Raw genomic sequence first — 24,147 nt, 5'->3', positions numbered from 1 at the left:
GTACTTTCGTGCCCTTCTTTGTGAAACGTTCAATGTCTGTGTCTCTCGTTTGAAATCACATTTTATTATATCTAAAATATTTTTTATTCCCTTACAACGCTCACTGACTAACGTTACCGTCATTTTTGCAGTATAGGTAAATAACGCATGTGGGAATAAACCTGGGCACTTTTTCAATCGGCGTCGGTAAAACTGCTAGATCTGGTAAAAGGATATCCGTTTTGTAAGCGACCTTCGAAAGGTGCTTAAAGTTTAAGCAGATATTCAAGAACTTTGAATTTTGATACTCTCTACTTATCTTGGTGTCTACAGTCTATGTGAAATTAAAATAGGCTAAGTGGTAGCAGTGACAAATATCGAATTCAGTGCACGGCTATACAAAGTAGGTGCTTTCTGCAAACAATGTTATAGTCTGTCAAAAAAGTGAAGAAATTAAAAAGTGGCAACATCGTAGTGTCATCCCTTTCAAATCAATCTAAGAAAAAAGGGATGACACTACGATGTTGCCACTTTTTATTAGGGTTCCATACCCAAAGGGTAAAAACGGGACCTTATTACTAAGACTTCGTTGTCTGTCCGTCTGTCTGTCTGTCTGTCTGTCTGTCTGTCTGTCTGTCTGTCTGTCTGTATGTCGCCAGGCTGTATCTCAAGAACCGCTATAGCTAGACTTCTGAAATTTTCACAGATTGTGTATATCTGTTTCTACTATAACAGCCGATACTAAAGACAAAATATTATTAATATTTAAGGGGGGCTCCCATACAACAAACGTGATTTTTTTGGCCTTTATTGCTCGTAATCAATAACGATAAAAGGAAGGCACTTGAAATTTTCACAAAGGCCTTATATAGGTATATATTATGTGTACTTTAATAATTAGTAATAATATTTAAATAAAATAAATAATTAAGGGGGGCTCCCATACAAAAACACAATTTTTGGCCTATTTTTTCTCTATAACGGTACGGAACCCTTCGTGCGCGAGTCCGACTCGTACTTGGCCGATTATTAATTTCTTCACTTTTTTGACAGACTATACATATTACATATGTAGAGAAGTAGCCTTTTCTGGCGGAACGTCTTTAAGGATTACTTGGTTTTGATAGGTAGCTTGGAAGTTTTAAACTTCGGTAGTGTGTACCGAGCTTAAGCCTCTTATTGCTTCTTGTATGTATTTCCTAGTGTTCGAACCATGTTGACACCCCAGTAGATAAGTAGGGCATCGGGTCCATTGAAGCGTGTACTATCTTTCTTATCACGGGCGTTTATTATCTCTCGACATTCTAATGTGCGATTCTTGAAGTATCGGTCAATTTGTATTGGTTACGAATGTCAGCTAAATAACAAACAGTGGACTGTTATACCTAATTATAGTGAAATAAGTGCTTTAGTGAACGCGTCTTAGGCCGGTATAAATAGTCAGTACTCAAGATGCATCTCGGTCTCAAGACGCGGATCGGCTCTATGATTGGTCCAAATTTTGACAGCCACACACCTTAGTGCTTGTGTCAAAGTGCCTGTAACTTAATTTTAGGGAATCTGAGTTGCTAGGTATAGATTGTACACATTAGAGATTGTGTTATCACTTATCACTTATCAGTGTTTCTTGATTACTGTTTATTTTAATACAGTACTGTTGAATTCAAGGAAAAATAACGTGTTGAGTTTAGGCAAATTTATTTTTACGAAGAATTAATGCCTACGAAGACCGCGGAATGGGACGTAGACTTGCGCTACAACGAAGACTATATCGAATGAGACTCTCTGACTACTACAATATGGAAATATACATTAATGATGTATTGAGTACCGTTCAAGATCTTGATGATATTGGTAAAAAAAAGATAGAGGATGTCTCAGTGGCAGCAATATTATTTGCCTAAACGCAACACGTTATTTTTCCTTGAATTCAACAAGTACGTACCTAACTACTGCGTATTTTGTGCTTAATTAATATCGTTCTTTGGCTTATAAGCCTACACAGCAATTATCAACAAAACAATTATCAACAATCAACAAAACTTGGTTGACTACAGTACCCTAAAATGGAACCCTAACCAGCAGATTTTTTGTATATTTGTAGGTTAATAGTTATATAATTTAGGAGTAACATTGTCCTACGAAGAACAATCCATATTTTAGGATCATCAAATCAAAGTATTAAATTCTTTCTATCTCTGTTAGCTACCACTTTCAAGATTTTTCGCACTTAAAAAAGTTGTTTGTCTTATCAAAATAAAGCTACTCACGAAAAATTAGCTTGTTACTAATAAAAAAAAAATTGTTCTAGGGCTCCTAGACTATAATAATATTTAAATAAAATAAATAATTAAGAGGGGCTCCCTACCTATTTTTGCTCTATAATGGTACAGAACCCTTCGTGCGCGAGTCCAACTCGCACTTGGCCGATTTTTTACTTTTTTTCACTTTTTTAATTCATACTGATATTTTTTATGGTTCCGTATTTATTATAATAATTATTTTATTTGTTTATGTTGTGCTTCCTGCTTCCTTCTTAAATTTAATTTAAACAAAAACGTTAAAATAATACCAATGACTGCTGTGTATTTTTAAAATACACGGCAGTCATTGTACAAAATACTATTTTGTAATATTAACTAAGTAGAACCAATTTTACACTATGTAGGAATTTCTTGTGTTTCTCGGGCATTTTGTTCTTAGCTGGCAACTTGTAAGGCTTTTAGTGTCGCGATCGATGCTTGCATAAGTCTCTACTTGGTTGACATGGTCTTTGCTTGTTTATAAACCTGAAGAGTATGTTTGCTTGAACGAGCTAATCTCAGAAATCACAGGACCGATTTAAAAACTTATTTCAGTGTTAAATAGCTAATTTATCGAGTAAGGCTATAGGCTATAATATATTATCACGCTAAGACTAATACGACCAAAGAAACTCAGGAAAATGTGGGAAAAGCGGGGGAAATATTAGAAAGGGTTTATCTCACGAACTACTGGAGCAATTTTTATGGCAATATTTGGCACAGATATAGAGTAGGTACACCACGTGAAAGGAGTATAGCTATTATATGGGAAAATGTACGGTTTCCGTAAAATTACACATCTAGTCATTTATTATTTTCTGATAATTGATGTCCCGAATGATCATATTCTTAACTGGATAGAAATATGTATGGCACCTTATTCACCTACGGTGTCCCTTCATTTAATGGCTATTTATCGAATACCGAGCAAAGCTCGGTCAAACAGCTAGTAATATTTAACCCACATTGTCACCGAATGTCTTTTCTTTTAACGAAAGTAATAATAAACTAAAGTTCTTTCGTTGAAAGAAAAGACATGGTATTTTAGCAGAAGGTTGGCTTTAGCCTTTAGGAATTAGGTGGTACTTCATAGTTACCTACTTTAAATTGAGTAGCTATTAAGTACCTACGTGTGAATCCAACCGCCAATACGTGCTTCTGATACTTTGTTAATTGTTAGTAACTCTCAACAGGAAAATATTATTGTTATTTTGACGTTTAAATTCATTTGTTAAGGATAAATTTAATGAACCCACCCAATATTAGTAATGTTTCCGTCACGTAAGCTGGTGCATCGGACATGCTTCCTACTGAGCAGAACCTTATACCTCACATGTAAGTTATGGTTTACTATGGCTTTATGTAAAGAGCTTTACATTTGCCGAGTAGAGTGTAGAGACAGTGCTCTATCGTCGAGTAAAATTGGCCGAGAGCAGCACAGCAGCGAGTGCTGCTGAGTGCTTGGCTTTGAACACTGTCTCGCCACTCTTCTCGGTAGGTGTGATCAAGCCAGAAGAGATTAGTTATTATACGAGTTTTTTTTTTTATGAAATAAGGGGGCAAACGAGCAAACGGGTCACCTGATGGAAAGCAACTTCCGTCGCCCATGGACACTCGCAGCATCAGAAGAGCTGCAGGTGCGTTGTGTGGGAAGGGAATAGGGGAGGGCAGGGAAGGAAATAGGGGAGGGTAGGGAAGGGAAAAGGGCGAAACATAGCGCAAGCGCTGTTTCACGCCGGTTTTCTGTGAGCCCGTGGTATTTCTCCGGTCGAGCCGGCCCGTTCGTGCCAAAGCATTGCTCTCTCACGTAAAACTAGTAACGCTGGAATATAAACACCATTTCACGTTGCCCCATGATGGACAACCGTGATTGCGCAGCAGTACCTATGCACAATCGAAGTCGATCGTGGATAACCATAGACGATTATGGCAATACGTTCATGATTCATGATATTATATATAGCAATTGTCCACCATGCAGGATCAAGCGAAGATACTACATAAAGTTTTACATACACCCATAATATTGTAAGACCTACCTTTTTAGATTATGTTCTATTCATCTCTGAACTCTACATAGGTAGAGTTCAGAGTTCAGACACATAAGATGTTGAGAACGTCATCACTAGACATCGGATTATATGTACGATCAAAGTGCCGAAATATGCATGCAAATATGCACGAAAAAATGGCCGAAATATGCACAAAATATGCACAATCAAGTCACTTAGTATTAAAATATATTATTTTTTTGAAGAGTTTTGCGGTGGTGCCGTTAATAAAAGCGCCAATTTTTATAATAACATCAAATCCAGGATTTTTCATTTCTTAAACAGCACCAATAATATTTTTCTACCAACGTTTTCCGGTTGCAATCTTAATGCCCATGGAAGTTTATTAAATCGTTAACTACTTTATTTCAAATTTTTTACTAATGTTGCCATCTACAAAAAAAAATGTTGTTTCTAGAAAGATATTATACCTCTTAGATAAATGATTGGTCTCGTGCGCGCGAGCGCGAGACCAATCATTCATCTAAGTTATACCTATTGGGTGTATTGCATTCTTTAAATGGGGATGGAGCCATATATTTGGAGTGTTTTGATCTATCGTACCTCTGTTTTGTGGCCTCGGTGTGTGTCATGATAGCTAGTTTGGAGACTACGAGGGCATAAAACTACCGAAATATGCACTATCAACGAAAAATTGCCAAAATATGCACTATCGCCAAAAATGTGCTATTATATGCATTTGCATATGCAAGTATGCAAATGCATATAATCCGATGTCTAGTCATCACTCTTTCGATCCTAAAATAATATTATGTTATTAGAAGTTATTTGAACTCATTTCACTATCATTATGTTTTGAATCTAACATTTACAAGATTAACTTTTACGGCATATTTCTGTTCACATAATATTGCTGCGGATTTTAGTCCGCTTTATATCGTGATGCGTGTAGTGGGTACATTACTAGTACTTTCTGTGCCTGTGTTATTTCATGCACAGTGTAGATTTTACAAAGTAAGAAATTATATAAGTAGGTATGTCAATACAATTTACCAGCCCGCTGCCCGTACAATGTGACTTGTAATAACTCTAATTAGATAATAGTTGCTAAGTTTATTTTTATTATAAGTAATTGATGGCTTGGCTTAGAATACCTACAGTTATTGCACGAAAGGCGCCAGGCTGTGTACCTTTGTAAAACTCTTCCGCGTTGAGTGAAATATCAAGGTCATCTACAGGACATTGTCAACTTCAGAACATCAATCCCGCAACTTTGCCTTAAACGGGAGAGAGCTGAGAGACCATGGAGTTTTTATAGACCTTATACGGCTGGGCTAAGAGCGTCCGTGGCCTAATGGGTAGACCTTCGGTTCGCACTCCTAGAGGGTGCAGGTTCGAACCCGGGTGGAGGCGTGTACCTATGAGATATTTTCTGATCTCAAGTACATAATACGGACGCTCGTACGGTGAAGGAAAACATCGTGAGGAAACCCGCACATAGTTGGTCCCAGACGTATTGACTAGTTCTTTCCTCTGGACTAGGCCGACTATGATGCGAGAATGCCGTATGCGCTTGGGCAACCATACGGACATTTAAAAATCTTGTCCCAGGCACTAGGTACAGTATTTGAGGAGTGGTTACTTCGCTCTGAAAAATACTGTATAAATCATCCACAACGGATGTAAAGGCCTATTTTTTTTTTATACGGCTGGGCTATGCTGCATACAGCATATCCCGGTTGATGGTCCCCGTCGGGGATGAGGAAAGCTTTTTCCTATGTAAAAATACGCCTGTATACAAGTCGTTCTTTATTTAAAAAAAATTCAATTTTTTCCCAGGTTGCTGCGGCTGCTGCTCCGCCCTCCGGCCTCGCTACAAGAGGCTGGTGGACAACATCTTCCCGGCGTCTCCCCAGGACGGCCTGGTCAAGTCCAACATGGAGAAGCTCACCTTCTACTCCGTCTCCAGCCCCGAGAAGCTCGACCGGATCGGAGAGTACCTGTTCCAGAAGGCTTCTAGAGACATCTATAGACGACGGCATGGGTGAGTGCAATATGGAAAACAATCGAAAACTAATCTTATAGTTTATATTTGTCCTTGTCTGATACGTTAGAAAAGCTTGACAGATCGGACAAAACACTGTATTTACAACGTTGCTGACGATGTAAATACAGTGTTTTGTCTGTTAGCACTCGAAAATCTCTGATTGTAAGTGTCGCTATGATCATAACTAGTAATTTCAGTATCTAACCTAACGCTAAAACACTTTTCCTTTAAATAGGTAGGTAGCTTGTACACTTAATTAAAATTAAAAACTGAAAATCTACGCCAGCATTACAAGGAATGGATTTCCTTGTTAAAATTATTTAATTTTATTTGGTATTATGCTATTATTAACATGAAATTAAATAATAAATATGTAAAAAATTATGTACGTTTTACGTCAATTACAACTAGCTAACCCTGACCTTCGGATCTTTGTAATGGATATTACTTAGGTATATTATGTTGGATTATCTTAATTCTTAAACCGGATTGATGTTTCTTTGCATACAATAAAATATCATTTTTAGAAAAAATGTAGTACATTTATTTAATGTTGAGGTAAACCATCTAACGACTTATTGTTTCTTATTCCTAGTTTTTTAAAGACGGACGCACTGTAGAACTAACGTATTTCCGGACACAAGTATCGTTTTTTTGAGCTCTTAGTGTCTAAACACACCATGCCGAAAATACGCGGCTGAAGTTCGGTATGATTACGCTTGTAATGTATTTTAAATTACCGATGACATAACATGCCTAAATTACGTCGCGTTATATTGTATGCGTATGTCATTACTCATTGCTGACTTAATCATGCCGAACTTCAGCCGCGTATTTTCAGCCTAGTGTGTTTAGACACTTAGGGTTTTTGGCGCAAGCCTGGTATTAGAAATTAGTACATAGTAGCAGCAAACTTGACACCTATTGTTATCATCAAGAGTAGTAGAGTCAAGATAAGCGTTAAGATAATCGTATCTTAAGTGATCGTCGAAGGTAATTTCAGGTCCATCTGGTGACAAACCACTTCAAAATACTTATAGTTTAACAAGAAATGGTTTTACATTGCCAAATTATTGTGTAACACATTTTGGCACCGTATAGAATGAAGTCAAGGTTTTCTATGATGTGTACTGTGTACATTTATGTTGGTTCCTGTTACTTAACTACAGAACAGTTCGATATGTCGTTTTGGACGTACCAACCATCTCTACATTAAATCTGTTCTCATATACTTACCTATTTCAAATAGGTAAGACGTATAGTATAATATGAGTTAAGAAAAATAAACAAATAGCCTTGTTAGTATAGTTGCACGATCAAAGTACTCTTGGACAAAGTTAACTTTGACAAAGATGGGTCTGTGGACAGAAAGAATTAATTAGATCGTAGCGCTGTGGGTCAACGGCGAAATTTTACATAAAGCGTAAACCGGAGTTTGGAAATGATTTGTGTTGTGTAAAAACTTAAAAGTAGATAAGAGTTAGTTAGTTTGTAAGTCTGCTTCGATCATGGCAACGTAGCTTAACAGATATAGTTTGTATATCTTAGCAAAATCAAGGAAGTGTATCCGCAATGCACAAATGCACTGTTGGCTACGATCTCATTACTCGCCGATACCATAGAGGAGACAAGACAGGGCATTTTTTATCACTATAGCCGCACTAGGGGCTGTAGCTCGTAATAAAAAAAACACGTCATGGTTTACAAACTATTAGTTGTTAAAAACGAGTCCTAATAAAAATTTTTTTCAGGTTCGTAATAATAGCGATGGAGGCTATGGACCAGCTGCTACTGGCGTGTCACTCGCAGACGCTGAACCTGTTCGTGGAGAGCTTCCTCAAGATGGTGCAGAAGCTTCTGGAGTCTACCGATCCGCAGCTCCAGGTTCTGGCTACACAGAGTGTGAGTACTATTGTTTATGGCACTTTGCGAAATCTTATAAATTATAACAATGGCGCAAGAAAAAAATGTTAAATGTTTGGCGTTGTCCCTAATTCCCATCAGCTTAAAATCAGACCGCGCACGTAAAGATACGTAAATTGATCTGTCGCTTGTCTCTTTTACTCGTGCCAATTAACGAATTGCTATGGATCACCATGGACCATGGTCCTTTGGAGACGAAATAGCCAACGTGCGTGACTAAAATAACGTAGCGACAGGTCAGGGCCCGTACCACGAAACGGTTTTGGGACTCAAACAATCGTACGAGAATGTTACGTCCTACTCTAACAAACGTGAAATGAAGTTGTTAGAGCAGGACGCGGCATTCTCGTCCGATTGTTTGAGTCTCAAAACGGTTTCGTAGTAGGCCTGTAGTTTACGAATAAATGGAACCATTTATTGCCATTAAGTACACTGCAACTGTCTGTATTTCCAACATACAATGATTTTACTTTCTATGTCTATACAATATATCATAGGATATCGATTTTAATATTTTTTTCAGTGGTTATATATTTTATACCAGTGCGACGCCGGGGCGGGTCGCTAGTGTATACTAATTCGTTTTCTGTTTCCTTAGTTCGTACGATTCGCGAACATCGAGGAAGACACGCCGTCATACCATCGCAGGTACGACTTCTTCGTGTCGAAGTTCTCGGCGATGTGTCACAGCAGCCACCACGACAGGAACACGCAGGAGAGCATACGCCTGGCCGGGATACAGGGGTTGCAGGTGAGATCATACCTAAATAATTATACGTGGGAGAGCCATGCTTCGGCACGAATGGGCCGGCTCGACCGTAGAAATACCACGTTCTCACAGAAAACCACGCCGGTTATGTTACGGTTATGTCACGCCATTAGGTGACCCGTTTGCTCGTTTGTCCCCTTATTTCATAAAAAAATAAAAATATCAGGGAATATTCGTATCCGCATATGCGGAACATCCGCATCGATTTTAGACATCCGCATCTGTATCCGCGTTGCGTTACCATATTGCATACCAAAACAATTACAGAACATACCATAATATTATGTACTATCAGGGAAGTTTATTCATAGGCAGATGGCGGACCAACGGGCAACGTAGTTTGGTCGGGCTATGTTAAACCCAGCCGTCAGATGCTGGTGTCCCTCAGGGCTGTGTGCTGCCTACTCTATTCATACTGCATATCAATGACATGTTACAAACCAACGGCATTCATTGCTATGCGGATGATAGTACAGGTGATGCTGTATATACCGGCTCCCCTAATATTTCTCGGCAAAATGTCACTGAGAGTCGAAACGAAGGTGGAGAATTTTTTGGAGAAGGTCTCGGAATGGGGTAGACGTAACTTAGTCCAATTCAACCCCGCCAAGACACAGGTCTACGCGTTCACCACTAAAAAGTCACCAATGGTCGTTTATCCTCGTTTCGAGTGCACATCTTTAACCATCTCCCCTAGCATTGAGATACTTGGCGTCAACATATCGAGCGAAGTCCAGTTCCGGTATCATCTAGAGGGTAAGGCCAAATTAGCCTCGAAGAAGCTTGGTGTTCTTAACAGAGCGAGACAGTACTTCAGTCCGGACCAACATCTACAACTCTACAAGGCGCAGGTTCGGCCTCATATGGAATATTGTTCTCATCTCTGGGCAGGGGCGCCAAAATACAAACTGCTCCCTCTGGATCGTATCCAACGAAGGGCCGCTCGAATTGTTGACTGCCATAGTGTTTCAAACAGCTTGGACCCCTTGGAATTACGCCGAGATGTAGCTTCACTCTGCATCCTCTATCGGTTGTATCACGGGGAGTGCTCTGAGGAATTGTTCGGAATCATACCACCTGCAACTTTTCGCTATCGTCCCACGCGAAAAACATACCATCCTCATCACCTTGATGAGTGGCAGTCTTCCACAGTGCGTTTTTCGCGTAACTTTCTGCCGCGCACTGTAAAACTCTGGAACGAACTGTCACCAGCAGTATTTCCGGACCGATACGACCTGCAAACCTTCAAGAAAAGAGCGTATTCCCTCTTAAAAGGCCGGCAACGCACCTGCTGCTCTTCTGATGTTGCGAGTGTCCATGGGCGACGGCAGTTTCTTACCATCAGGTGACCCGTTTGCTCGTTTGCCCCCTTATTTAATAAAAAAAATATATTGTAACTTACATTGACTTGACATAATTCGACCAAATAACGTAGATCCGTCAACTGCCTATGAATAAATTTCTTCGATGGTACTTCCACTAGACAATTTTTTTTTTTAGTGTTATTACTTAACGTCTATACTTATGTGCAAACTATTTATGCGGCGGGTCGGGCCTCATTTTCCATTCATTTTTATGACTTATCGCGGATTTGCACCTTACATAATGTGCGCGTACTTTTAAGGTACCACGAAGGCACGTGCACATTATGTCGAAAAGCGGATTGAGCTGCGTTATCTGTTGGTGTATTTAATGACTGTGGCGATAGGTCAGACTTATGTGCGCTTACTTTAACACTAATCGGTCAAAGTCTTTAACATTGCTAAGGTCAACATAATCGAATTATATGTCTACAGTCTAGTACTTACCAATTAGGCGAGTTTACTTAATATTATTAAGATATTTCAGATAATCCTATACGGTACCTAGAGCTTGTCTAATTTGAAATGACGCGCCCCACCACTTCACAAGTTGATATAAATGAAAAATTTTGTACCTACTGTGAATACGAGGGGGGATTTTAAGTTAGACAAGCCCTAAAATGTTTATTTTAACAAGCACGCGCTAACTAAGAGATACTTGACCGCTTTCATATAAGGGCGATATGTCACGTTTCTGAATCTTTTCTCTAAACTTAGATTTAAATATTTCTTTCGAGGTTAGAAAATATACACGTTCTGTTTTTATTTCAGGGTGTTATTCGAAAGACGGTGTCAGATGATTTAGTGGAGAACATCTGGGAGGCGCAACACATGGACAAGATTGTACCCTCTCTGCTGTATAATATGCAGGTAAGCTAACATACTTTGCAAAATCTGGTACTACAATTGAGTCACAAACTTCTGAGCCTCTTACTCTCTGCCTAGCGAGGTGCTAGCGGCCTTGCAGGAGCTCCAAATTGTTAAAAATTCCTTAGGAAGAGTGCGGGCTATTATGCGATAGTTGAATGCAGCACGTCAGGCGTCGATTCCTTTAAACTTTGAGCTCACGCGCGGATTCTAACGTTGCTATGCAATTGATTGTTCAATAACACTTTCAAGATGGCCCTATATACTGGTCCTCACCACCGGTTCGAGAATTACTATAATCGAAAACACACTGAATATATTTTTCAGTGTGTTTTCGATTTGCAGAGCATAATGCGAGTCATGTGCCACACAATGCCGAAATGTGTTTTGAAAGTGCTTGATTATGCGAAGGGTTACTGTAGTTGAAACATTCAACGTCGACTATTATGTCGCATAATGCGGTCTAGTGTTGCAAATGGTAAACACACTAAATAATTTTCATACATTTCTTCTCAGAGCGCTGAGAAGTACGAGACGGTGTCGTGCATGGACACGGACACGCGCGACGGCGCGGAGGAGGACCCGCCCAAGCTGGCGGAGGCGTGTCTGCGCGAGCTCGTCGGCCGCGCCTCCTTCGGACACATACGCTCCGTACTGCGACCCGTGCTCACGTGAGTAACACGTACTGACTGTGATATAAAATGTGTTACGACTCGTTAATATGACAGAAATAATTGAGATACGGACTACAATACCGCCAATAAATGTGTGGAGTTTGGAAAATCTATGGCATATTACAGCGAAAGCCTTGTTTATTATAATTTATTAGTAATTACATTGTTTATTTTCAGTCACTTTGACCGTCACGAGCTGTGGGTGCCCAACGACTTTGCAGTGCACACATTCAAGATTATTATGTTCTCTATTCAAGTAAGTATTGTTTGTCTAAAGTCTAAAGAATTATGATCAAAACCCGAATCAAATTAAAACCTTTTTTTTTCTTGTTTACATGTAGTTAAAAATTTGATTTGTGTTATTTCGATAAAGTATTACACCTATTTTTATACATAGGCGCAGTACTCGTACAGCGTAGTAGAGGCGTTGATGCAACACTTGGACGCTGCGGCGGGCTCGGAGCGTGCACGCCCGCGCGTGCGTGCGGCGCGTGCGGCCGTGCTCAGCAATATCGTGGCCATTGCAGCGGGCGACAGCGTCGGTGTGTTACTCCCTATAATTATATTGTTAGTTACTGAATGAGTATGGATAATTTAATGAAATTAAAATTTTGGAATTGTCTAAATAAATAACGATACCGAGGAAACGATAGAAGAAATATGGATTTTAAAGTCCTCGCGGTGCGTTGGTGATACGAAAAATTAAATTCATTTCGAAGTCTTTTGTAACTTTGCATTATCTACGAATTTGATAAATTGTTGTCAATTACTACTTTCAGGTCCATCTGTGTTGGAGATTATCAATAATCTTCTGACGAATTTGAGGGCTTCGGTTGCAAGAGATTCTGATGTAAGTTATGTTGCAAGAAAAGCCTAATAAATTGTATCATGTTTTCATTCAATCAACATTCAATTTTGTTCATTCATTCAATCATTCATAATGCTTTAATGGTAAACTAATCGTTAAGGTCACAGGACACATATCAACTCGGAAAGGGATCGACATTCGGCACCGTATCGCCTCGAGCCGTTCAATATTGTTTGTATGAAACTCCCTACTGCAACGCACACTAAGCGGAACCGTAACATAATCGCTTCGCCTCGGAACAGGCTCCGAACCGGGATGCGACGCGTGGTCAACTAGCAGTCTCCCCGCTTACGGCTCGTCGTCCACCCGCCTACAGCTCTCCATACTCAACCTTACGTTTCTTCTTCCACCCTTGCCCCTTTCCCGTTCCCCGAGCCGTAAGCGAGGCGTCGCCTAGCCATAGCCGAGTTGCTGTGACCTTAAGGCTTAGTAGTAATTTCTCATTAGTATTTTTTTTATAATTACAGAAAGAATCAGATGAGAAACTTTACCAAGATGCTCTGATCAATGCTCTTGGAGAGTTCGCTGATCACTTACCCGACTATCAGAAGATCGACATTATGATGTTCATCGTGAGCAAGATACCAAGCCAGCGCGGCAAGAGTACCAAGGCCGATGCTATGCTGCAGAGCATCCTGCTCAAATCTTTGCTGAAGGTATCTTTAGTCACAATATAGCTGTGTAATGATCTAACTGCCGCACTCACTCATTCAACTATTACTATTTTAACTTAATAAAGAAATGGGCGGAACATTTATGAATTGTATATCAAAATCTTCATAATAATAAAGCTTAGAATAAAATAGAACCATTAAATTTTTGTGAGTACGGCTGTAAACTAAATAGCCACTTATTTATAGTTCATGTTATGTAGTATGGAAACCTTACTAGTAAAAATAGTTCATATTAGATATTAAGCTGCCCCGATACTTGTCACATGTGAGAGTGCTTGGTGAACTCACGTTGCTTTGTTGCTGTATCACATGTTATATAATGTTAAATATTTTTAGGTAAGTTCGTGCGTGTCATTTTTATTCCCAATGATAAAACGATTTTAAACTTTCTTTGTTTGAAATCTGACGATTTAGCTTGTGGGTATATTTGGATGGAGGCCACAAAGGAAGATCTTCCGACTGATAGAGGTGGTATGCTCGGTCAGGCCGGAGCCCACGTGATACATTTCAGCTGTCGTATATATACCAACGCGCATAGAAAACTTCGATAGCGCGATGCTGGAATGTTAGTCGAATTGTGGGTATCGCCATAAGCTTAAGTTACCTTTTATGAGCTAGATCAATTTAGCGATTTATTAATGTTCCTCTGGTTTCCTAAAATAACAAAAAATGTATTATGATTACTTGTTAAAAATGATTTTAAAGTTCATTATCTATTTAGGTAGGCAGCACATACCGCACAGTGGAACTGAGCAAGGCGTTCCCGCCGGCTTTCCTCGAGGCCTTGCTGCGCTTGTCCAGCGCCGACGAGCCGCGAACCCGTGCGTTGCTACAGCGTATACTGCACACGCTGTTGGACAGACGCACCAACCTGCCGTCACTGGCCACGGTCACGTACGTAAATTATACGCAAATTACGTCCGCATACGTACTCAATTTTGCCATCTTGTGACTTATGTGTATTCATACTTATATGAATGAAAAACTCGGTAAAAGTTTTTGCTCGATGAGAATATTTCTATTTTAATTTATGTGGGAAGTTAATAATACAAAATGTTTATTTTTCAGTGTAGATTATGCAGAATTAGGTCTCGTGGTTGAAAAATGTTCTCGCCCGGACCTCATCTTCATCAGCAAACATGGATATGCTATATTCAGCTCGCTTTATGATGGTAAGTCTGTTAATTACTTGGCAAAAAACTTAACCATTAAAAAAATATATATGCCTTCGATGTAGCCAGTGCTACGAATTCGATGATTTTTATCGTACTGCCATAACATAACTCTCTTGGCGCTCTTGGCTAAAGTGATATACTCAAGATAAAGACAAAGTAATGTACTATAAACAATTTATACAATATCATTGTATCAATTCAGGTCTTCAATTGGAATCGAACACGGCGGAGAACGTGAGCGCGATCTACACGACGCTGGCGCTGCTGTGCATTGAGTTGGCGTCCGACGAGACCGTCTGTGACATGTTCCAACTTGTTCTCTCGTGAGTGTCTGCTTCCAACTTGTACCATCGACATTTTGTCGGATTATGTCAATTCTATATTATGAGTCCTTATCTGTCGGCTGGGTTTGACGAGGTCGAGAACGTCGTCAACTACATCAGTAAGAAGACATCCCTCCACTTGAGGGTCGAACGTCTGCAGTCTCGCCACAAGGTCAACTTCAGTTCCTTTGTGGTGAGAGTACCGACGCATCTTCTATCGACCTTTGAAGCGGAGGAATTCTGGCCGACTGATGTGGCCTATCGGAGGTTCCGGGGGAGACTCCTATTCTATATAATTGATATGTATGTTAGATATAAGGTATTTGTTATATGGGCCTCTGATGCCCGAAATAAATGATTTGATTTGATTTGACATAACGCGACCAAAGTACGTAAGTCCGCCATCTGCCTATGAATAAACTTCTCTATCAACTTAAACATAAGCGAGTACTATCAAGTACTCGCTTATGTTTAAGTTGATAGCGACTACGTTTTGGACTAGCCACGGACCATTGATACACAATTTAACTACCCCTGAATAATTTAAACGGATATTGATGTATTAAATGCAAGCAGTGGATACTCCAAGCTGGACCAGATTAAAACAATTACAGTATTATACTGCATTGTTAGCACTGGTTTGTTAATGTAGTTATACTGGTAACTCACTTAGCGACATTTAGTCACCAACAATTCAATACAAAATGTTTAGATACTCATGTTTCCAGCTAGCCTAGCACCGAACGCTAGCAACGCACCTGCTGGTCTTTTAATTTTGCGAGTGTCCATGGGCGACGGTATTTGCTTTCCATCAGGTGACCAGTTTACTCGTTTGCCCCCCTTAAATTAAAAAAAAAAAATGAATTCCCCAGAATCCAGCAGTCAGCGCTATCGAACCCGGTGCTGACGACGGCACAGCGCTGTCAGCTCGCCACCATCGCGTTGGCGTTGGCGGCGCTAGTGCCGCACGTGCTGCGTCTGCCGCGCGTCAACGAGTATATAGCACAGGTATATTATACGGTCTTGTACCATCGAAGAAGTTGATTCATAGGCACCTATGAATCAATAGGCTACTTGACCTATACTCAATTTCATTAAACAAATGCATATTTCTAGTAGAACTTGGCCTAGGAAACCGTATTTCATCCATATCATCAAATAAAAGCTGATTGATGAATAAAATCGATTTGAAAATATTATTTTTATGGGTTTCTACTGTGTAAAATATTAAAATATTAGTTTTTTTTTGTGAAAATGAATGATTAAGAAGCGATTAGCATGAAGAAAAAAAGTAGGTCATACTTGACCGTCTGCAAGAAGAAATAGGCTACTGCCTATTTCTTCTTGCAGACGGATCTACGTCTTTTGGTCGAGTAAAGTCAATTTAATTTTAGTCGAGATCTGCTGGTTGGGTTTAACATAACGCAACGTAACCGAATTACGTTATTGTGCAATCAACTTCTCTGATAGTAATTACAATACCGCTGTAGATTATTGTTGAATTAAGTCTAATGGGACAAGACAAAAGGTCAATCAAGGATATTTTGTGGTTGTTTATATGCGGTGGTGCATAGAGCCCCGTCGGTCGTCGTATCAGTGACGAACGACAAGACAGTGGGTATATAATCAATGTGGGACGACAAGATAGTGGCGATAAATTAACACGGGGGAGAGCCATGCTTCGGCACGAATGTGCCGGCTCGACCGGAGAAATACCACGTTCTCACAGAAAATCGGTGTGAAACAGCGCTTGCGCTGTGTTTCGCCGAGTGAGTGAGTTTACCGGAGGCCCAATCCCCTACCCTATTCCCTTCCCTACCCTCCCCTATTCCCTTCCCTTCCCATCCCTACCCTCTCCTATTACCCTATTCCCTCTTTAAAGGCCGGCAACGCACCTGCAGCTCTTCTGATGCTGCGAGTGTCCATGGGTGGCCGAAGTTGCTTTCCATCAGGTGACCAGTTTGCTCGTTTGCCCCCGTATTTCTTAAAAAAAATGTTTGTTGAAATTGTGCACACAATGATTTTTTAGGACATGACCATTATCGTAACTAATGTTGCCGTGTTATATTGATTCTTTATTTGTTAGACAGCTGTTGTAAACTTTGCGACACTCACGCCCAATATCATACGATAGTAAGAAGTGTTCTGTAAACTTTAATCCGTTACTCTCTTGTCTCTGCATTGTCAACCTTATAATATTACAGCCATACGATTGGTTTTTTATATTAACCCTAAACTTGTTTACAGATAGTAGACTCGAGGCGCGAGGAAGGGAACCACCTCTTGCCGCCTCTACTCGACGACTACGACATTCCGCCTTCGAAACAACCGAACAAACTGCCCTACCTTATGATCGACCAGGTAACCTATCAGCTATTAAAACGCGAAAATTATGCCAGTAAAAATGTATAGTGGTTTTGATTGCTAAAGGCAATGAACAACCAACCAATTTGCTAATAATTTTGGCAATGTTCGACGTTCGTTACTGTATAGATATTGACAGACGCCGACGATAACTGCATAAAACAACAAGACTTGGACTACATTTGTAGGCTCGAAACATCAATAGAACTGTACCAGAACTGAAAAAATATTATGTTCTCAAATTATGTCAGATGGCGATAGCAGAGCGTTTGACGGCGGACGGAGCAGACGCGTCGCGTCTCACTACGCCGTCGCCGTACGTGCCCGGCGCCGCGCACGCACACAGACACAGCTGGCTCGAAACCGGTGAGTACCAAAGCTGCGTATCAGTTAAAGCCTGTCCACACGGGCGTTACGTCAGCGTTGCGTCGACGCAGCGTTACCGTTTGACGCATAGCCGGCCACACGGGCGCTGCGCTATCGCTGCGTTATTACGAAGCAGTCTTGACGTAAACACCCCCCCTCCCGCTTCGTCTCAGGGGCTGCTGTCCGTCATGTATGCGTTGCGCGCTGCTGTTACGACGCAACGCGCCGTGTGAACACCTTGTTTATCTGTATATAAAACAACGAAACGACAGCGTGCGTCGACGCAACGCGCCTTGTGGACTGGCTCTAATTCACTGCCACTTTTATTACTTTTCTACTTGCCATTTATTTCAGCCTGCATAGGCTTATTTGTGTCACCGTAAAGATGTTAACTACAATATTTGTGTAGAATTGCTTGCCACTAGGGGCGCTGTTTTGATACCATAAAAAATTAAACTTCTTCACGGCGAATGAATCTCTTTGAACAATTTACAAAATGCTAATAAATTATCAATACAAAATATTATGTAACTTTCCGATTGATACGTTTTTCTCGTTCGTATGTCTATAGGAGCGGCGCAAGGTCGCGATAGCTTGGCCGATATATCCGCCGGGCCGGTCACCGAGTTGGACAGCGCTAACAGCTCGCCAGGAGTACAACGAGTAAGTTGCATAATAATATCCTAAAAACAGCAGTAAAAATATGAAACACGGCAAAATTACTTCACGCGACGTAGCGTAATAATGGATTATAACTTTGATATTAATTATTCATAACTTTGACCCCTCACTAAAAGATATACAAAGAATAAATAACCTATTTTTTGTGTGTTAAGTAATGCGTTATAAGAGACCAAAGCCTATGCAAAATTCATGTCATTTTTTGCCAAATTAAGCCACCTAATCGAATTAACGTTAAATTTAAGTTATATTGTTTGATATCAGCGAACAAAATACGACGGCCTTGATGAAGAATACAAGAAGTTTATTGACAAGTATAGTGGTGATCATCTCCCCAATATGCAAGATTTCGGGATATACGTAACTATAGATCATAAAGTTAATATTCCTAGCGGAATAGAGAAACAAAGGCCTGAGCAAGAGAGATGTCACTATTAGTAACACTGCGTGGTAAAAAGAGACCTGTGATACATGACAGCAGCACTCTTTTTTTGACGTCCAATCGGCACGTGCCGCACGTTGACAATTTAATCTCATAGAAATCATGTTCAATCATGCTTGTGTAAGTGTATACGTACACATATTTTACACACAGATGAAACCAATTTCGGTTTCGTTTGATAGCTCGAGATTGTTGCCCTATTCCGCTAGGTATATTAAATTTATGCTATAGCATAAAGTTAATATACCTATCTATAGATTGAGTTTAATATTATTATCATGTAAAAGTTTAAATCATAAAAATATATCACTCAAAGTTTTGTTTAAAAATAAACAGCGGGGCTAAAATGGTTACATTTAGCAATTCCTTTCAATCAATTCAGCAAATGAATTGTCAAAACTGTCAAACTGACAAATGTCACATCAGTACAAAAATACAGAAATGAATTGCAAGCAGAGTTGCATTATGCGATTTAAAAAAAATGAATCATATTATGATTCATGTCATGATTCTTCAAAGCGACCATTTTAGCCCCGCAGTACAAAAATATGAACCTTAGTCTTGGTTTAAAACAATGAATAGAAAGTTTTTTTTTAAATAAGGGGGCAAACGAGCAAACGGGTCACTTGATGGAAAGCAACTTCCGTTGCCCATGGACACTCGCAGCATCAGAAGAGCTGCAGGTGCGTTGCCGGCCTTTTAATAGGGAATAGGGTAATAGGGGAGGGTAGGGAAGGGAAAAGGGTAGGGGATTTGTTGAGTTTTTGTTATTCGTAGGCATAGAAGGATATTATTTATATTTTTTGTTATGTTTTGTATAGAGATGTGGCATTGATTTTTGGAATTGGCAACATGAAGATAAGGACTCATTAACCGATGAAATGAAAGAAGACGAAATAACACTGGTTTTATATTCGATTGAATATTATATTGTGTATAAGTAGTTAAAAATTGTATTTACTATTTTTATAGATATTATTATTCTATTCACACACGAGTAGTAGTAGATTACGTATATAGGAAGTTAAAAGCATCTTAAATTTTCCACTTTGCGGTTGTTGTCTACTATGATTTAAATGTCTCCAGACATTAAAGTCATATAGTGGCTCCTGCGAGTCTTAAGGTACCATTCCGATCAATGCGGCAAGCGACCGCGACTGACAAAAATTCAAATAAAATGCCACTTTACGATAGCTACTTCACTGATTACTTGTTTTATTTGTATTTAGTAATGGCTGTTGCAAAACAACACACGTAAAAAATGTGAAGGTGAATGATCATTGTTTGTTTACTCTGCTTCGCAGCTTCATTCATTCAATAGGCGCCGCAGGAGAGTCAGTGTGGTGCTGACAAATAGTTGTAGCTCATGCGGCCTCTATTCTGCTGTTCTTATGGAACCGTAGGGTTGCAAAAGTTGTGCCTATTTGGCTTCGGAGTGGCTGCTCGAGGTTTGCGTGCATGCTTTAGCCTTGAGCTTAGCGTCTTTGCGATCAACCGGATTTGCTCCAAAGCTCATAACCAGCTAGTTAATTCTACATGGGAGGCTATAGGTTTAATTTTGCTCTACGCCACTACAAAGCAGCGGCGGCGTGGGTCACTATAGGCTATACCAAGGTCGGTAGAAGATGAAACCTATATCTTAAGTCACAAAGTGGTATTTTATTTTAATTTTTGTCGGTCGCGTACGTTTTCGGCAAAGATCGGAACATCACCTTTACGTCAATTAAACAGTGGATGATAATGATTATTATATAGCTATAAAGATAATAATATAATATTAATTTCCAGCACCAATGTTCGAGTGAGAACGTGAGTCTGGAGGCGCTGCGTCGCGCGGCGTGCGGTCCCACGGAGGCGGACAAACGCGAGGCAGAGCGACGTCGCGCGAATCTCAACAACACCTTCCGCACCGCACCCTTCGATCATCTGCTTACGCTCACGCAGCCTAAGGTATGTTGAAATTAAGCTCCTTACTAAATAGTAACAATAATTAATAAGTTATACAATGTTTTGTCTCTGTTTGAAGCTACTTTTTCAATATTAGACAAGTACAAAACCTTGTATAGTGTATCCATGTGTTAATATTTTTATTTTATTTATTGCAGTTTTTTTACTTGGTATTGAACATTTTGAACATACTGTAAGAACTTCTAAGATACCGGCCGCGCTCAGAGATTTAATGATGATTAAACTTCAATTTGATAAAGAGTTTGATAGATAATGTATGGGGCTCAAAATCTTTATTTAGTGACCATTAACCCCGCGATCCACTTGACGTTAAAAACGATACGAAACGATACGCTCAAAATGCCTCCTATTTTGAGCGTTTTGATCGTTTTAACGTCAAGTGGAACGCGGGGTAAGTAGTTAATTAGTATTCGTCTCTGAGTGCGGCAGTAAGATATAACATAAAAATATTTTGCATTGATGACAGTTTTTTTTTTCAATTAAAACATAATTTTCCAAATAACACCATAGATAATATATTCGTCTATTATGTCCAGTACGAGATCCAGGACAAGCTGGAGGAGATATTCAAGTCACTGTCGGAGGAGCCGCTGCTGTGCAGCACCAACTGCAGCTCGCCCGCCAAGCGCCTAACGCCGCCCTACTCTTCGCACTTCCCCGACCTCTTCCTTTACTGAGTTAGTTTATATTCTAAGATTATTTCTAAGTGCTAGTTTAGCGCGTTTCCCGTGCAGAAATCGAGCGGTTAAGTGTTAAGGTTGTAATACAACACCTGTCCTAAGCTGCGAGCGGTTAAAACGCACGGGTCCAAACGGTTTCGCAAAAGCACTTAACGAATGTTAGGCTCAGTTTACACCGGCGCGGAATGGAAGCGTAAATTTAGTCTTACTAAAATGCGAAAGTATGTATATTTGTCTGTCTAAAAACTCTTTGTTTAAACGGCTGAATAGATTTAAGTGAAAAATAGAATGGATATAGGTTTAATAGACGTTTAAACGTAAAATGTACGGTTTCCACGCGATCAACGAAATTCGGCCCAACGGATTTGCGGGCTTCCTCTAGATTACATTTATTTCCAAATCAATCTCACTTGTATTATGAACTAATTTAAATATGTTCTGATGTTTATATTTTTTAAGATTTTTCGCTGAACGAAACTTAAAATAACTTTTAAACTTGCAGATGCTGGAGCTGGACCGGTTTATAGCTTTTGCTAAATAATCGAAGCTATCAATTATGCGCTACTGCCACGAGTTACTTAATGCTTCCAGTTATATCGAGCACACTATAATGTATGTGTATCACTTATCATGTGTTATTGCAAAACTGTAGCTGTACCATGAGTTTAAAGCTATAGTATTTATCGATACTCGATACCGACTACGTAAATATTTAGTATGGCGATTTTAGTTCCACAAGTGACCGCTAGAGGCGCTGTAAAATTTACGTAGTCGGTATCGAGTATCGAAAAATACTGCTTTAAACTCATGGTAGAGGTACTGATGTATTAATAAAAACGTGTACGTAATCACTTATCATGTTAAATTCAACTAACGTTTTTTGTCGTGTTGAAATATTGCTATTGATACCTCGATCGTAGCAATCGCAGACATAATAGATTTTCAATTGTTATGCGACAACCGGGGATTGATGGGTTAAATGTTGGGGAATTAATAACCTAAAAATAGTATGTAGTTTGAAAAACTTGTAATAAGTATGACAATATTAGAAAAGGAAAAATAACTTTTAAAGGTGAAGGTAATGTAACTGAAATGATTCAGAAAATATGTGGACGACAAAAGTGTACTTTAGTAGCTGAAGTGGTGGTGGAACTATGAAAGCGTTAAACATTACGCCGTGTTAATGTCAATTATACAAACGTTAATTTTTTAATTTTATTATAATTTGTATTTATTATAATAATTGCTTTTGTCACATTTTCTTTTCCGGAATAAGCTCAAGTAAACTATCTTATATGAGTGGAAGTTGAAACATTGTGCTATTTTACGTGATATTAATATTAATATTTTTTTTTCATACGAATAAGATGATTATGTTCTAGTACCGGCCTAGTTAGACTTACCAACTCGAATGCAATACTGATATTATTGAGAATAATGGAATTGTTGAACAAATAATTGGAGGTTACGGTATAAAAGTATTCTATTTAAAAAAAATCTAAAATATCTTGTAAATGATATGATTAATTTTAACTAGAGGTTGATAAAATGGTTATGAAGTTAATGGTTCAGATTTAAAATATTTGCGATTTTGCGTATTACATATATATGATGTAATTAATAGTATTCAAACTGTGTTGTATGGCCTTCGGCAGTCTGAGTTTTGCTGTGGAAATGTCAAATAATGTATGCAAATTGCAAAATGACGATTCATGAAAGCCAAGAGTTTGTGGTCTACTGTATGTGTAATATTATTCTATGTTACATTCCATTTAAGGTTAACGTGTAACGAATATAACAAACGAATCTCACAGTATTCGTAGTTTTCAGATATTTTTATTTATTCGTGGATTTATAAGCAGCTTAAATATTATGATATTCTACGATTTACTATTCTTGTTCAAATAAATGCTTTTCCTGTTATTAATGGCGAATGATACAATATTCAAAGGTGTGTAAAATGTAAATTACTTTGCACCATGTAAAAACTTATTTATTGTACATACTTATGTCTTATACTATAATTTTATTATCATACGATATCGCGTGATAAAAATAGTAATGTTCTGAATTGTTTAGCAATCTACAATTTTTTATTCTATTATTATAATCAAAGGTAACAGGTGAAGCATTTTGGTTAGTCTTTTAAACTTTGATAAATGTATCTTACAAAATCTTAGCATTTCATATACTGTACCTTTTTTTTCATCCCGGGGGAAATGGGGACTCCCCCACGAGTATGTGGAGCTCGCTGCGGCCGTAAGGATGGTAAGTGACCGCAGCCCTACCCACTAAAACCCGTCGGTACTCTTCGTCTTCCCGTTGCCGAGTCGCGAGAACGCGTGAGCTCTACTCCGTGGCTCGACAATCGACCGCCCGCGTATCAATAGTTCAAATGTAATAAGCCTTGACGGTAGAAACGTTTTTGTAAGTATTTATTTGCATTTAACAAATTACAATATTATGTATATTTTTTTTCAAATTATACCTATTAATTTAAAAAATATTTATGAATGGACAACTAGAAAAAATATTTAATCATTTTAGTAAAAATACACTTCATAGCTGTACTTTCACAACGTAGGTGTTCATTAGGCGTGTGACTTGCTAGAGGATTGTCAACTCTATTCTTGATAGCGTTAAGTTTGATATTATTTAAGATTGTTGAATC

At 39.1% G+C, this 24,147-nt stretch overlaps 1 protein-coding gene across 3 annotated transcripts in view; it reads left to right on the top strand.

Annotated features, from left to right (window-relative positions):
* Positions 1 to 22,149, top strand: part of LOC121740193 (protein EFR3 homolog cmp44E) — a 28,640-nt gene extending 6,491 nt beyond the window's left edge. For 2 of the 3 annotated variants that reach the window (XM_042132820.1, XM_042132837.1), the window contains exons 2-20: positions 6,134 to 6,338; positions 8,093 to 8,243; positions 8,863 to 9,015; positions 11,166 to 11,264; positions 11,778 to 11,932; positions 12,113 to 12,191; positions 12,333 to 12,477; positions 12,715 to 12,785; positions 13,271 to 13,459; positions 14,199 to 14,371; positions 14,546 to 14,649; positions 14,855 to 14,975; positions 15,848 to 15,983; positions 17,223 to 17,336; positions 17,591 to 17,705; positions 18,277 to 18,368; positions 20,617 to 20,778; positions 21,333 to 21,473; positions 21,979 to 22,149. In XM_042132820.1, the coding sequence (XP_041988754.1) occupies positions 6,134 to 6,338; positions 8,093 to 8,243; positions 8,863 to 9,015; positions 11,166 to 11,264; positions 11,778 to 11,932; positions 12,113 to 12,191; positions 12,333 to 12,477; positions 12,715 to 12,785; positions 13,271 to 13,459; positions 14,199 to 14,371; positions 14,546 to 14,649; positions 14,855 to 14,975; positions 15,848 to 15,983; positions 17,223 to 17,336; positions 17,591 to 17,705; positions 18,277 to 18,368; positions 20,617 to 20,778; positions 21,333 to 21,473 (2,405 nt within the window). In that variant the 3' untranslated portion in view covers positions 21,979 to 22,149. Of the gene's footprint in view, positions 1 to 3,490; positions 3,618 to 6,133; positions 6,339 to 8,092; positions 8,244 to 8,862; positions 9,016 to 11,165; positions 11,265 to 11,777; positions 11,933 to 12,112; positions 12,192 to 12,332; positions 12,478 to 12,714; positions 12,786 to 13,270; positions 13,460 to 14,198; positions 14,372 to 14,545; positions 14,650 to 14,854; positions 14,976 to 15,847; positions 15,984 to 17,222; positions 17,337 to 17,590; positions 17,706 to 18,276; positions 18,369 to 20,616; positions 20,779 to 21,332; positions 21,474 to 21,978 lie in introns of those variants that run through there. The other variant, XM_042132829.1, reaches the window with a different exon arrangement.
* Positions 22,150 to 24,147: the final 1,998 nt, after the last annotated feature.

The sequence above is a fragment of the Aricia agestis genome, chromosome 1 (assembly GCF_905147365.1).
Source record: "Aricia agestis chromosome 1, ilAriAges1.1, whole genome shotgun sequence".
In the NCBI taxonomy this organism is placed as follows: Eukaryota; Metazoa; Arthropoda; class Insecta; order Lepidoptera; family Lycaenidae; genus Aricia; species Aricia agestis.
The sequence above is the reverse complement of the archived record's forward strand: the minus strand, read 5'-3'. Positions and strand labels throughout refer to the sequence as shown.